Source organism: Mobula birostris, chromosome 13, assembly GCF_030028105.1.
Source record: "Mobula birostris isolate sMobBir1 chromosome 13, sMobBir1.hap1, whole genome shotgun sequence".
Lineage (NCBI taxonomy): Eukaryota > Metazoa > Chordata > Chondrichthyes > Myliobatiformes > Myliobatidae > Mobula > Mobula birostris.
Window position 1 is genome coordinate 34,792,203 of NC_092382.1, and position 16,234 is coordinate 34,808,436.

At 45.6% G+C, this 16,234-nt stretch overlaps 1 protein-coding gene across 1 annotated transcript; it reads left to right on the plus strand.

Moving 5' to 3' along the window:
• Positions 1 to 10,666: 10,666 nt before the first annotated feature.
• On the plus strand, positions 10,667 to 12,464 carry LOC140206715 (uncharacterized). Its single transcript, XM_072274885.1, has one exon. The coding sequence runs from the start codon at positions 10,733 to 10,735 to the stop codon at positions 11,684 to 11,686; it is 954 nt and encodes a 317-aa protein (XP_072130986.1). The 5' UTR covers positions 10,667 to 10,732; the 3' UTR covers positions 11,687 to 12,464.
• The last annotated feature ends 3,770 nt before the right edge of the window (positions 12,465 to 16,234 follow it).

Genomic DNA, 16,234 nt, shown 5'->3' on the forward strand with positions numbered 1-16,234 from the left:
ATTCGTAAAACACTCTGATACAATATGGGTTGCATTTTGTTGCAGACAAAAATGCCATGTTGGAACTACAAGTAAAGTATATTCCCTCAGTGGTAGAGAAACGCTCAAACACCCCTCGCCATCTGTGAAAACTCTTCCGAGCCCTAAAGCACTCCCTATTTCTATAAACCCTTCCGACCCCCACAGCACTCGCCATCTCTGCAAAACCCTCCACCATCCACCCTGGTGCATTCAGGCGACAGCTGACTCGAGAAAGACACTGGCCGTGGCGGATGGCAGGGCTCATAAAACACCCTCACGCTTTTTGTTTATAAACCTACCGATTTGCTTGGATATCTTGACTAACCCTCCTTGCATCTTGCCTCCTGTGAAAAAAGCTATTTCTTTTCCTCAGTTCCTTCATCTCCGCCACATTCGTTGCCAGGATGAGGTTTTCCTTTCCAGATCGTCAGAGTTGTCCTGCTTCTTCAAAGAATACAGTTTCCCTTCCACCACCATTGATGCCGATCTCACACCCAATTGCTCCATTTCCCGAAAATTCACCTTCACTCCATATCCCAGTCACCTCCACAACTTCTCTTGTCTCCAACAATCAAGCTCATCTTTTACTGAACCCCACCCCAACTCCCTGCTTTCCACAGGGATTTCCTTGTCCACTCGTCTCCCCCCACTGATCTATTTCCTGGAACGTAACCTTGCAAAGCCAGAGAAGTGCTACACGTTCCTACTTACCTCCTCCCTCGGCTCGATTCAGCCTTCCAGGTCAGGCAGCACATCACCTGCGGGTCTGTCGGGTTCATCTACCGTATCCGGCACTTCCAGTGCGACCTTCTGCACCTCAGCGAGACCCGATGTAGATTGGAAAACCTCCTTGTCAAGCACATTCGTTCCGACTGCAATAAAACGTATTTCCCGGTGGCCAGTCCACTCTCGCTTCCCATTCCAACATGCCGGATCATTGTTAGACTGACGCGATGACAGCACTCCCAGGTTGGAAGAGCAGCACCTCATAACACATCTGTGTAGCTTCCAACCTGACAGCATGAACATCGGTATCTTTAACTTCTACTCCACATTTTTTTCCACCCACACCCCACCCTCTCGGTTCTGTCTCCCCTCTTACCTCCTCTCTTGCCCATTGCCGATCAGCTCGCTCTGGTGCCTCTTTTCCATCCTTTTCTCCCATGGTCGGCTCTCATCTCCTCTCAGATTTCTTATTTTCAGCCCTTTGCCTATTCTGCCTACCACCTCACTCCTTCTCACTTCACCTCCCCCCTCCCCGCCCACTCACCTTCGCTCTTACCTGGCTTCACCAATCACCTGCCTGCTTTTAATCCTTCTCCTCCACCCAACATCTTATTCCGCATACCCCACCCCTTCCATTTCCGAGGAAGAGTCTTAGCAAGAAATTTCTGCTATGCTTCCCCCCCCCCCCACTCTCTAGAAGCTATCTGACCTCCTGAGTTCCTCCAACATTTTGTGTATGTTACTCTGCATCTCCAGCATCTCATTGGGTCAGAGTGCAGAGACGACAGCGGTTCTCACTAATGTCGAGGAGGCCATACGGGGAGAACAGAAAACAGCAGATGACCCCGTCTGGCACGAAGCTGAAGAGTTGCCTCACAGAGAAGGACTGTTTGGGACCCTGACTAGCGTAAAGAGAGTAGTTTGGGGCAGGTTTAGTATTTCAGCCACTTGCGAGGTTGGCTTCCAGCTCCCTCCACCCCTCCGTATGTCTGTAAACATGTCCCTATTATGGACAACACTGCCACCTGGTGGTGATTTGCCACAATAACAGGCCCTGGTGATTTCTTCATTCTTCTGCAAAAGGCTAAGGTAACAAATGAGTTGCATTTTTTGCCGATTTGGTCTTGAATGTCCCCAGAACCTGTTCCGTTTTCTCAGACCGAAATGGGTCTGGCGGTGACGAGCGCGGGAATATGGTGGAAACTGAAAATAAATGGTAGGATGAGCTGAAGAATCGGTAGGAGTGGAGTCGCGGGGTACGGTTTTCCTGGGCTGTGTTTTTCTCGGGCTCGAAACCAGATTTACCCTCCCCGCTGCCACGTTCTACAATAATCATTGGTTCTGTAGAGTCAAGATCGAAAACATTGCGACGGCCTCCGAGAAGAGCTTAGATATGTTATTTGTTAGTTAGTTGAATAATTGACGTGAGCGGATATTTCGCTGCGCTGATGAACTGCTCTCTGAACTTGAACTGAGTTACCCCATAAATAAACGTGTGTGTGCAGCAACTTAATATCATCAGCATGTCTCCGGTGTGTTGAAACATGTATTCAGAATCGTTGTAATTATTTTGATCCAGTCCGGCAATGGTGTTATAAAGGAATTCGGCAACACTCACCGACCACAGGATGACGAAGCTTCCGGAGATGGTGAGAAGTAAGATCACAGACCTCCTCCTACTCCCCATCTCCGGGTCACTGCGGTTCTCCGCCTTGCTCTGACCCCTCAGCCCCTTACGGACACGACTAGTCACTAAAATGTGTCTGACTGTCAGAGCGTTGAACAGTATTAACACGAACGGGAGTAATGCGCGTTAGGACGGGAGAAAGCCGGTCATATCCCACCCACCCGGGATCTGTATAGTAGCCCGGTATTTCAATACAGTCCCAGGGTGTATTGTCAATCACTTTCACAGGACGATATATAAAGACGAAGGGCACATTGTTAAAACAGAGCAGAACGCCGGTTGTTGTCAGAACCACAGGCGCAGTTTTCCCGGTGCAATATTTTATTTTCCACTTCTGGCAACAAATAGCGACAAACCGGTCAAATGTAAAAGTGACGGTGAACCAGACAGAACTTTCTGTTGCTGCCTCTCCCAGGGCAGAGATCACACTGCACACGGGGTGATGTCCAGGAAAGTCCCGGGGAAGTAATAGTAACCGACCCGCCACAATATCACCGCAAACACGATGGTCAGTCGATCCGCCGCTGCCGTGGCCACCAGGTAGCGAGTGCTGCGGGTGGAGAGGCCGCACTTTCCCCGGGACAGGATCACCATCGCCACTAAATTCACTGGGAAGCAACAGAGAGAGCGAGTGAGTTACTGTCTGTCCGCTGCGTGGGGCAGCTGATTCCCGGAGGTTTAAAACGCGGAAGGCGGCGATCACCGGCGCCTCAAAGGTGCCGATGCCGGGAGAAACGTTCCGGTCCGGGGCGCTGACTGCACGGAGAGCAGGGTTCGGGAAGGAGGCCGGGAACGCTTCGGAAAATCAGTGTAAATCTCTGTCCATCAGGTTTCTGACTGATATGCAAAGCCGAGAAAGCCTTGGCAACTTTCTCAGCGACAATGATTCCCGCGATCCGGTCACATCTGTTCACACTGTCCGGTCCCGCTCAGCCCTGCTGTCTCCGACTTTGTCCACGGACAATTTCCAAAGCTCGTTGCGGATTTACTTCCCCCGTTCGCAGGCATCGATCTCCTCCTCGGCTTCCGCCCACACGGGCCCGGCTCGGCTCGCTTATTTTAAATTCTGCAACTACTCTTCGCCGCGGCTCCTTCACACTCTGTCAGGGGATCGGATCAGAAAGTGTCCATGTTGGTTTCATTTAATATTCTCTCTGACCGGAATTACTGCGGCGTTACTTTAAATGCTCCGGTGCTGATGGTCCCGGAGCGGAGTGTCGCCTGTAACTTACCCCGTCTGACCTGTATCGGACCCCGCTGTGTCGGCTCTGAACTCCCGCTTCACTCCATCGATATCAGGACGTGGAAACAAACCCCGGGAAACAAAAACCCGCAGACACCCTCATTTAATTTATCCAAACTCCCGAAACTCTCAGGATCTAATATACAGTTGGTGTCATTTTCACGATATAAATGTGCATTTTTTTGTCAATAACAGACTGGGGAATGTTGACTTGGTCCCTGAGCCAAACTGTTGACACAGTTTGGGAACAACTGGGCTCCGAGCACCGGTCCCTACAACACCGACTGGGACAACCTGCAGGCCCAAGAAGGGTCTTGTTATTCCAGTGGCCACACATTTTCATTCCACGTCCCATTCCCATTCTGATATGTATGAAGCCATACTCAGGTTGCAGGAACAACACCTTATATTCCGTCTGGGTAGCCTCCAACCCTATGGCATGTATATTGACCCCTCTAATTTACGTTCATGCTCCTCTTCCCTTTCATACCCCATCCCTTATTTATTTTTAAAATATATTTGTTATTTTCCCCCATTGTTCTCTCTCTCTTTTTTCTCCCTCTGTCTCTCTCACTATAACTCCTTGCCTGCCCTCCACCCTTCGGGCTCTCCCCCCCCCCCCCGCTTCTCTCTCCTCAGGCTTCCCGTCCCCTGATCCTCTCCCTTCTCCAGCCTCGTATCCCTTTTGCCAATCAACTTTCCAGCTCTTTGATCCACCCCTCCCCTCCTGTCTTCTCCTGTCATTTCGGAACTCCCCCTCTCCCTCCAATTTCAAATTTCTTACTATCTCTTCTTTCAGTTAGTTCTGACGAAGGGTCTCGACCCGAAACGAGACTATACCTCTTCCTAGAGATGCTGCCTGTCCTGCTGCGTTCCACTAGCATTTGTATGTGTGTTTCTTGTTCCTCCGAAATGTTTTCAGCTGTGAAATTGTTTTTTTATCAGAAATAACCATGGAGACTAAAATTTTCTAAGTTGAAATGTTGTCCTTCACTCGCTGACGTGCGTTGTAAACTTTTAACAGTGTAGAAAAGTCAAAGGATTTGAGTATGGGAACCACAAACACTACAGCCCGTTAGTTCCGCTGTATCTGTCAGTTCACCAGCGCTTGAATGCCGCCGATCCTTGAATGTGGAGGCGGAGATGCTGGAGAAGACAGCGCCCCACTCGCTACAAGGAGAGTCCGATCACGTGTCCATGTCCGTGATCTGATTGGATACATTGCCATGACGTTGATAGCAGTGTGATGTCATTCACTGGCTCTCATTTTGGAAGGGATTCAGTCGGCCATCGCAGATACACCAACAGCTTCGCACTGGGAAGCGGCCGTTCACCTGCTCCGTGTGTGCGAAGAGAGTCATTCAGTTAACCCACCTTGTGATGCTCCGGTGAGTTCACAATAAATAGAGGCCACATTTCTGTCCGGAGTGAGCAAAGAGTTTTACTAAACCACCCCGGCTGCTGCAACACCAGCAACTTCACATCAGGGAGGAAATTTTGCCCTGGGAAAAGCCTCTGGCTATCCACACAACCAATGCCTCTCATCATCTTGTACACCTGCATGAATTCCCTGCATGATTGTCTCCAGGCTGAATAAGACAATGAGTTCACTGTGGTTTTCACGTTCTTCAGGGCTCCGGACTAAGGCGGTTAAACTCCTCCTTCCCTGCTCTTTTCAACTTTTGGTGTCATTTTCACTAATTTCAAAGGACTGTGCCTCAGACAGTTGGGTTGTTGCAATGCACTGCTAAAGTCTGACAGCAGACTAAAGAGTGAATCTTCGATGGAGCAGAGTCAGAAACCAAAGAGTTACCAGCCTGAGTCAGGACTTTGGGGCTCCAGGAAGAGATGGGAACTAGACTTTACAAGGAGGAGGAGGAAGAGGAATCAGATCAGCAGGATGCGGCTAAAATGAAAGATCAGAAACATTTGGAAACTGGTTGATCGGAAAAATGTGGTTAATTTCTGCAAAATACTGGTGGAAATCAACAGATCAGGCAGTCAATGCGGAGAAGAATAAATGGGCAGCGTTCAGGCCGAGCCCCTTCAGCATGCATTGACTGTGTACTCCTCTGCTTAGTTGCTGCCTGAACTGCAGAGTTCCTCCAGCATTTTATGTGTATGTGTCCACATCTCCAGCAACAGCAGAATCTCTTGTGTTTTATATCTGCATTTGTAAGAACGTTCTACTTTGGCATTAAACACGCGGAAAGTTTGCTGATATTAATTGTATTTTTTTAAGGGAGTGCTTTCTTCGTTAAAAGAGGTGCTGAGTTTTCTACACACAAAAAAAAAACTGGGGTTTGTACTTGAGCCGGTGCTTGCAGAAACTTTCAACGGCACCGTGATTAACTTGAAAGCTCAGCGTAACAACTTTCGCTGTCGCTGAAGCACCGATCGAATGCGCAGGCGTCAGGGTTTCGGGAAGTCCCGAATATCACGCATGCGCAGTACACAAAAGGCCTCGGATATCGCTGCTGGTGAGTGTATCTCCGTGAGACCGTTTTCACCACCGACTGAGGGGCAATTGCTGTGAATCCGGACACTATGACCCCGCGATCCCGGAACAGTCCTGTTCTCTTCCCTCTCTCAGCCCCACGATCCCTACCCTGACCCCACGGAGCTTCCGGCTGATGAGGGAATGGGAGCCGATGGATCTCTCAGACAGAGCTGAGCTCCAGCCATCAAAGGGTTAGGAACTCGGAGAAAGGGAACAAAATCTTTTACATCGCCAGTTCTGATAATCACCTTTATTTTACCTCCAATCACAAACAAGAGACATTCTGCAGATGCTGGAAATCCAAGCAACACACACAAAATGCCGGAATTCTGCATTAGTACACTTTTCCACAGATGCTGCCTGGCCTGCTGAGTTCCTCCAGCATTTTGTGTGTGTTGCTTGTTCTACCTCCTCTTGTTCTGGACCTTTCTACCCGTGAGGACATGTTTTGACCTATTCACTCTGTGAAGATAATGATATCAAACACCTTTGCCCTGGGCAACAAATAGCTTTCACATCACAAATGTGCCAGACTCCAATGAGACAGACTACTGCGCCTCCCTTTATATTCATTGGCATTACCATCAATGAGTTCACCTCATTTGGGGGAGGGTTCAGGGGAAATATTTATGTACAATACAGAAACTGGTGTTACCTGTGTGTATTGCAGTGATGCAAAAGTTGCTGGACAATTTGCAAGTGGGAAGAAGTGTAGTGATATGTGGAAATCTGACTTCTTGAAGTGTATTTTAGCAAGAAAACCACATATGGACAATGTGCAAAAGCTCTGGTGAGAAAATCCTTCATTACCCATTACAGGCCTGCTGCATAGGTTGTGTGAGAGTGCAGATGAACTCGATCAAACCCAGAGGAGATCAAAGTTCCTATCGACAGTGATTTCCTAGCTGCTAAAATGAATACCTCTCTGTATAAAATTCACTGTGCACATGTTGTCACTGGGTGAAAAATGCACAGTACAAGATTTATGTGCACACTGGTTGTTACAAATTACAGGTGACATTGGTGGGAAAGTGGGGAGACCTCCAGTGTCCCTGATGCCTTCACCTACAAGATGTGCATCCAGCTACAGCTTGTAACCCTTCACTCTAAGGAGTTGGAGCTGGAAATCAATGAATTTGGATCATCCGGGAGTTTGGGGGGCTGGGTGATACCTATGACATGAAAAGAGGTGATTTTCACCCAAGGTACAGGACACAGGAAACTGGGTGAGCATCAGGAAGTGGAATGAGTTTAAATAGCCATCGCAGAGTACTCTTGTGGTCATCCCCCACAACAAGAGGTGGACCACTTTAGAAACTGTTGGGGGGATTACCTGGCAGAGGAAAGTCAAAGGGGTGAGAGGGGATTTGTTAGTTAGGGGAACAGAACAAGAGCGGACTAATATCCTAGTGGTAAGGCTTGCTAGTGCTAGTGTGGGGGGAGGGGTGATGTGGTTAACATAAGTTGTAGGGGGAAAGGGAGCCAGAATGACAGAACAAATATTGGAGAGGGTGAATTAAACTGAATTGACTTTATTACATACATCCTTCATATACATGAGGAGTAGAAATCTTTATGTTATGTCTCTGTCTCAATGTGCAATGTGTAATTTATAATAGATAGTTTGTACATAAGACAGTCAATATAACAGAGAAATCAATTAATTAGTCTGATGGCCTGGTGGAAGATGATATTCTGGAGCCTGTTGGTCTTTTTGCTGTGGTACCTTTTCCTGAATGTTAGCAGCAGGAACAGTTTGTGGTTGTGTGATTCAGGTCCCCAATATCCTTTGGGCCCTTTTTACGCACCTGTCTCTGTAAATGTCCTGAATAGAGGGATGTTCACATCTACAGATGCGCTGGGCTGTCCACGCTGCTCTCTGCAGGTTCCTGCGAATAAGGGAAGTACAGTTCCCATACCAGGCAGTGATGCAGCCAGTCAGGATGCTCTCAATTGTGTCCGTGTAGAATGTTCTTGGGATTTGGGGCTCCACCACAAATTTCTTCATCCATCTGAGGTGAAAGAGGTGCTGTTGTGCTTTTTTCACAACACAGCCAGTATGTACAGACCATGTGAGATCCTTGGTGATGTTTATGCCAAGGAACTTAAAGCTGTTCACCCTCTCAACCACTGATCCATTGATGTCAATCGGGGTTAGCCTGTCTCCATTCCTCCTGTTGTCCACAATCAGCTCCTTTGTTTTTGTGACAATCAGGGAGAGTTTATTTTCTTGACGCCAGTCAGATGTTGTTCAGACCTCACATAGAGTGAGCAATCAAATGTTCGAGCATGGTGCGATGAATGTGCAGAGCTGTGTATATCACAATGCATGAAGCATTGTACGAAATCCAGAGGAGCACAGGACAGGGATTTCTGATATTGTAGCCATTATTGGGACTTGGTTGCATGCAACAGTCTGAGGGATTTAGAGGAACAAATTTGTAGAGAGATCGCAGACCATGCCAAGAAACGAAGGTTGAGTCAGTAAGTGATTTTAACTTTACATATATTGACTGGGACTCCCATACTGTCAAAGGACTAGATGGGGTAGAGTTTGTCAAATGTGCCCTTAGTCAGTATGTAGAATTCCTGATGTAGAAGTGTGCAATGAGCTGTTAGGAAATGATCCAGGGCTGGTGACAGAAGTTAGTGATCATAATGCCATGAAATTCAAAGTAAAGATAAAAAAAATAAAGGTCTGGACCATGGGTTGAGGTTCTAAATTGCAGAAAGGTCAATCTTGATCGTATCAGAAAGGATCTGACAAGTGTGGTTTGGGACAGGCTGTTTTCTGGCAAAGGAGTACTTGGTAAGTGGGAGGCCTTCAGAAGTGAAATTTTGAGGGTGTAGAGTTTGTATGAGCCTGCCAAAATAAAAGTTGAAAGGTAACTGGTGCAGGGAACCTTGGTTTTCAAGAGATATTGAGGCTCGGGATATTTTGTTCCTCAAAATGCCTCAGACTGTTGGGTGCTACCAAAACTCATTAATCAATATCATAATTCCATGCCCTGAGCCCATCTGACTTTTCTTTAGTCATCTGCTGTAGGTTTCTAAAAGCTTCCCAATAGTTTTTGCTCTATATTTTGCCCTCACTTTGGCTTTTCCGTTGGGTTCGGCATCTCATTTCAGCCACGGTTGTGCCCTCCTGCCTTTCCAATGCTTCTTTTGGATGTATCGATCACTCAGCTCCTGAATTGCTCCCAGAAATTCCAGCCATTGCTGCTCCGTTGTCACTCCTACCTCTACCCTTCCAAACAAGTTTGGCCAGCTTCTCTGTCATAGAAACATGGAGAAGTTCTGTTCGGAAACAGGCTATTTGGCCCATTTAGTCAATGCCAAAAAAACATTTAAGTTGTCTAATGCAGCTACCTGCACCGGGACCTTTGCCCTCCATACCCCTACCATCCAGACCCCCATCTGAACTTCTTTGAAATGGTGAAGCTGACCTCATATTCACCAATTGAGCTGACATCTCATTCCACACACTCACGACCATTTCAGCGAAGAGCTTTTCCACATGTTCCTGTTAAATTTTCACCTTCCCCACTTCCCCACAACTTCTGGTTGTCATCCCACCGACCTCATTGGAAAAGGTTGCTTGCATTTACCCTATCTATACCCTCATAATTGTGTATACTTCTAACGAATCCTCGAAGCAATGTATAATTTCCTTGTTTATGTTCAGAGCCTTATTCAGATGTATAAGATGATGAGGGGCATTGTTTATGTGGATAGCCAGAGTTTTATTCCCAGGGCTGAAATGGCTAACACGAGGGGCAATAGTTTTAAGGTGCTTGGAGATAGATACCGAGGGGCTGTCAGGTGTAGGTTTTTTACACAGAGAGTGGTGGTAGCGTGGAATGCACTGCTGGCTATTTGTGTGAGAGGGTTTCAGTTACTGTGGGGCCAGGTCACAGATTGGAGATGGCAGAAATTCCCCATTCATATAGAGACAGAAAGAGCATCAGAGAATTTGATGATCATTCCAGGTACCAGCACTGTGCCCAGTTAGATGATGATCTCTCCTTCCAACTTGGGTTGAACTTCACTGTAACAGTGTGATGCCAGGTCACACCTTGACAACTGAAGTGATCTCATCTGAAATGTCGTCCTTCACCCATTGATGGATTTTGTAAATCTATTTACAGGTTAAAACTGACAAGGAATTTGTCTACGGGAATGTTGAACACAACACACCAGATTTGTTGTCTCTGTCCAGATATTTAAGAAGTGGAGCAAGGGATTCTCTCGATCATCCTTCCTGCTCAGACTGTGGGGAGGGATTCACTCGCTCACCTGACCGACTGGCACGCTCGTCATTTTACACGGGTGAGGTCCCACTCATCTGCTCAGACAGTGGGAATGGATTCACTCAGTCATTTCAACTGAAGGTACATCAGCAAGTTCACACTGGGCAAGGCCATTCACCTGTTCTGTGTGTGAGAAGGGATTCAGTTGGTCTTCCCACCTGTGGACACACCAGTCAGTTCTCACTGGGCAGAGGCTGGTCATCTGCTGAATTTGTGGTGAAGGATTCACTCGGTCATCTGACCTAATGGCTCACAAGCGAGTTCACACCGGGGAGGGACCGTTCACCTGCTCGGACTGTGGGAAGGGATTCACTTGCTCATCTAAACTGAAGGTACATCAGTCAGTTCACAGTGGAGAGAGGCCGTTCGCCTGCTCAGACTGTGGGAAGGGATTCACTCGGTCGTCTCAACTGAAGATACATCAAAGAGTTCACACTGTAGAGAGGCCATTCACCTGCTCAGTCTGTGGGAAGGCATTTGCTCGGTCATGTCAACTGAAGGCACATCAGAGAGTTCACACTGGAGAGAGGCCATTTACCTGCTCAGACTGTGGGAAAAGATTCACTCAGTCATCCACCCTAATATCTCACCAGCGAGTTCACACTGGGGAGCGGCTGTTCACCTGTTCGGACTGTGGGAAAGGATTCACTTCATCATATCAACTGAAGGTACATCAGCGAGTTCACACTGGGGAGAGACCGTTCATCTGCTCAGAGTGTGGGAAAGGATTCAGTCAGTCATCCAACCTACAAGCACACTGGTCAGTTCACACAGGGGAGAGGCCATTCACCTGCTCAGTGTGTGGGAAGAGATTCACTCGGTCATCTAAACTGAAGGTACATCAGCGAGTTCACACTGGAGAGAGGCCATTCACCTGCTCAGACTGTGGGAAGGGATTCATTCAGTCATCCACCCTAATGGCGCACCAGCGAGTTCACACCGGGGAGTGGCCGTTCACCTGCATGGAATGTGGGAAGGGATTCACTTCATCATCTCAACTGAAGGAACATCAGCGAGTTCACACTGGGGAGAAGCCATTCACTTGCTCAGAGTGTGGGAAAGGATTCACTCAGTCATCCCACCTACAAGCACACCAGTCAGTTCACACTGGGGAGAGGCCGTTCACCTGCTCAGACTGTGGGAAGAGATTTACTTGGTCATCTCAACTGCAGAGACACCAGCAAGTTCACACTGGGTAGAGGCCGTTCCCCTGCTGTGAATGTGGGAAAGGATTCACTCAGTCATCTAACCTTGTGTAACTCTCACTTCAGCTAGCAGCTTAATATAGGGGGTGATAGCCCCCCAGCCGAGCCAAACTTAAGAAATCTCGTTTGGGAGGATGCTGCGTGATCTGTCCCCTGTTACCATCAGTACCCTGAAATAACAAACAGTACACAATATGTGATTAAACAATTAAGCTTTATAATTCTTACTTTGACTATATGGTTAGTGAAGAACAAAAAGGGCCCACTCTCTCCATTCGCATCTTCGCATCTCTCCCTGGCAAAAGACCACAAAAATCTCTCTTTCAGACTCACAAGAAAGAACATTTCACTCATTGGATTGCTCTGCACGCCAAAACCCTGTTATCTCTAGTCGTAACCTAAACATTGCTGCTACAGAGAAACCATTACCTCAGCAGTGAAACACTGCACCGAGGCCGTTACATTAGCAGTGAAACGTTACAGTGTGTTACACTTGTGACATACTGCTGGGTTCACACTGGGGAGAAAGTTTCAATAAGCTGCATGCTGGATATTTGTCCATCACCATTGCTGAATGCAATTTCGAGACTGACTGTCGGTGCTGAACTCTGTAATTATTACTGCTGCTCACCACGAAAGTTTGAACAAACATGTGACATAAAATATACTGAGCTGAAAATGTGTTGAATAATTTATCCATGTCTTGATCGTTGTTCATCTGCACAAAAACTACAGCTGTCATTTAAATTGTTGTAGCGAACTATAAATTTATTAAAAGCTTTTTATTATTGTCAGATTTATCGAGATAGGGAATGCATCATATTTAGCATGTCATTATTTTACTACCACAGTGTTCTGACAGACGACAACATATTAGGCCAAATAATGCAGAATTTCAGATCGAAAATACACCTCATTGTACTCCGGTAAATCCAATCGTCAGCTGAAGCTCTGAAAGAAATAGTCCTTCAAATCTGTCTGCATTTTAGTCAGGTTGCTGTACTTTCTTCTCGATGAGAGAGGAGACAAGTGAGAATGGTTGAAGTCGGTGTTGGATTTGATTTGAAGTATTTCCCAGGCAACGAGAAGGTAACATGGGCTCCATTAGGTGGCGTTGATTTCCATTAGTGAGGAGCTGCGACCACCTGCGCTCTTGCGATCTCAGGCACAGCCGCTGCCGCAGCAGGATTGCACGCTTCAAGGGTGCATCGATCAGACTTTCAAATAAGTGTAACGGCAATAGATGGGTATACTTTAAAAATAGTAAATTTAAATATCAGATGCAAAGTATATTTGGCAGCAAACTTTACAGTAAAATCCAAATTATTCTTGCTTGCAATTCCAGAACGGTGAAAGCTTACAGCATTACTGACCCAGAGACATTTTTGTACGTAGACCGTGAAATTAGGAATGATGCCCTGCCTGGTGACTTTTCCAGAAAGTTGATTACATTGAAATGGATTTGTAGCATATGCAGACTTCCTTGTTTTTTTTTTCCTGAAATGAAACAATATCTCCAGATTCACAGTGTGGAAAAATGCTTACCTTGCAGTTCTGGAGAGGATGGCGTACTTTTATAACAGATTAGCGATTTGAAAACTGAATCGCTTAGCGTTTGAAACTGAATGGTTGCCTTGCATCTTACGGTTGCAAAACGTTGAACATATTACAGGAATAGCAGAAGCACGATGAAGCCAGATGGAGAATTTTAGACCTTCGTTGGCCTCAGACACAGGAACAGAGAATTGGGCTATTGTAAATGTGGTATCTGTATTCAAAAGCGGCAATGAGGAAAAGCCTGATACTTCTTGGTCGGGAAGTTTAAAAGTTTGTGTTAGACAATAGATTGCAAAAAGAAAAGAACGACAACATCAACAACATTTTCCAGGACTGACTATCGTATTGCGTATGCGTGTATTATATATGAGCAGTACATCGTTTGAAAAACATGACGTGAAAGTAACTTGGATGAAATCAAACGAACAACAAAAGTTTATTTTCTCATTTTAAATCAAAAGAAAGAGTATAATGGATTGTTCTTGAATCAAATATGTAATGTATGACCGAAACGTCCAGAGTTAATAGCTTAATTGAAGCAACTTTTTTTGTGTGTTCGAAGCATGATGACGCAACGTGTGTAAGGGTACAGTTGCAAAGTGTTAAATATATGGTATATTTGTGATCATTCATACTCTGTGAATTTGCATTCCGGCCTCAGAACATTACATACTTATCTTGTTCTGATTTATCCTTATTTTATTTTATTTTCTGAATTAAAAATAAATATCCTGAATGGTGGTACAACGTCGGTGTCAGAACTGATACAATGTTCAAACTGAAGGCAGAGTAAGTACATTCGTTTGTTTTTTAATGAAGAAGTGTAGTATGTCACCCACATCACTTGATAGTTTCACATATATTGCTAGCAATGAGGGACATTTCCCGGAAAATAGATTATTTTATCAGTGGTATTGATTCTAAGCAGGTTTATAATTTGGTGTAAAAATTGTGCTTTCAAATATCAAAACTGAAACATGATAGTAGACAAGGAGACAAACGAGTCTCAGTTGGAAACTACAAAATAAATAAACAAGATCACAAATTTAGGAGAAAGAGCCATACATTTTTTTTCAAAGGAATTCAAACCTAACAGACTGAGCTGAACGAGCATTTCGGGAGTACAGGCGGCGACAATTATGCGGAGCAGGAGCTGATGATCCCAAATCGGAAAAAAACAAAGATTACAGTTGAGGCCAGTTCATTGGCTATATTTAAGAGGGAGTTAGATATGGCCCTTGTGGCTATGGGGTCAGGGGGTATGGGGGGAAGGCTGGGGCGGGGATCTGAGTTGGATGATCAGCCATGATCATAATAAATGGCGGTGCAGGCTCGAAGGGCCGAATGGCCTACTCCTGCACCTATTTTCTATGTTTCTATGTTTCTATTACATTGGTATCAAGAGGACCGCCTGGCCAGCGTAGCCTCTTTTTCCCGGATGTTTCCTTTCCTATTATTTGATTATTTGTTAAGGGGATTGGAAACCTGGCGGGTGCCGGCACACCGATTTACTCTACGTCTTCAGCACGGCTGCTTTAGACAATATGAACCCTCGTAAGTTTTTGTTTTGTGTGAGTCGCCACGTCAGCAAACACCTCTTTAGTCATTTCCATAGATCGGACTGTTTTGGCCATGGACATCTGGCAAGCTATGACCCACTATTTTATTCCAGCGTGGATCAAGTGACAGATTTTGTTTAAAGTTGGTAGTGGAGAAAGCTGACGTCAGAAGCAAAGAAAGTCTGGATGTCAGTGTTAAAGAATTGAAGTGTGATAAGATCAGGGAGCTGACAATCAACCACGTGACTGTGAGGATCGAACATTCAAACTAAAACTCAGTTGTTTTTTTTTTCTCTCGAATGTAGTGGACACAAAATTGTGAGCACTGAAAGTGCAGTAGCCTAGGTCGGCAGGTTTGCAATTCAATTTCCGTGTCATGTCCTTATATCAGAATGAAGGTCGACACCTCATGCTAATTTATGCTGAAACTTACTCTTCCAGTAAGCCAATGCTTTCCGTATTAGATTCAGCTGACAGAAAGAAATGATTTCACCACTGAACACAGTTTTAAGCTTCTGTGAGAAGGACCTCTTCCTCCCCCGCTTCAAGGGGAGAATTGCGTATTCTCTGCTGCTAACTGAAATGTTCATTTCCTGCTGCAATGTAATCAAGTGCCATATATTTCTATTGTAAGATCTATAACCGAGGCAATTCCGGGAGTGAAACAGACAGCCTAATGACCGTATATCACTGGTAGGCGGTGACAAACTCAACGGAGACGAGATATGGCCAAAATTAACAATAACAACCATGAAACTGAGAGCTGAGTGTGGTTGGAAACAACAGTCAATGACCTCAAATCGTCATTTCTTTATCTTTGAGATTTAGCAACTTCTTGTCAAGCTATCCATACCTCATTAGAATTGGGATTTAACTTGACTGAATTCATGTTTATTTTTACCGCAGCTGTTGGAGGACACGTTAGCCTTGTGTAGTATTATAGAGCGGGAATAAATGAATGACCGTGGAGATTCATCGCTCAGAGTTTTTTCAGCGAGATCGCAGGCAGCTGGAAGACAGTCTGAATATCACACAGCATGCTTGCAACATTTTACTATGTGAGAAAGACATATTTCATGATCATTGCAGTTATTGGTACCTGGTAAGAGCCTAGGCGAACTAACATTTGGTCTCCATTGTGAGAAGTTTCTGGGCTCATTCAGTTACCGACAATGTTGTGACGCCGTTGTAGCAGTGAATGTAGTTGCAGTTTAACACGTAGCCTTCGCTGAAATACGCCGACAGTTGAAACAGATGTAGAGTGGAAACTCGGGGTGATGGGTTCATTTTGTGGATTCATAACAGACAACTTTGATTTTTCGATGCAAAACCGCTATCAAAGTAAATTCTTATAATCCAGAACGCTCGCCACCTTTACGTATTAATCACTGTTATTTTGTATCCATAATGCAACATGTTTTAAGTT

Coding starts and splice junctions, on each gene's coding strand:
- LOC140206715 (XM_072274885.1), top strand. CDS start 10,733: ATGGCTCACAAGCGAGTTCACACCGGGGAGGGACCGTTCACCTGCTCG.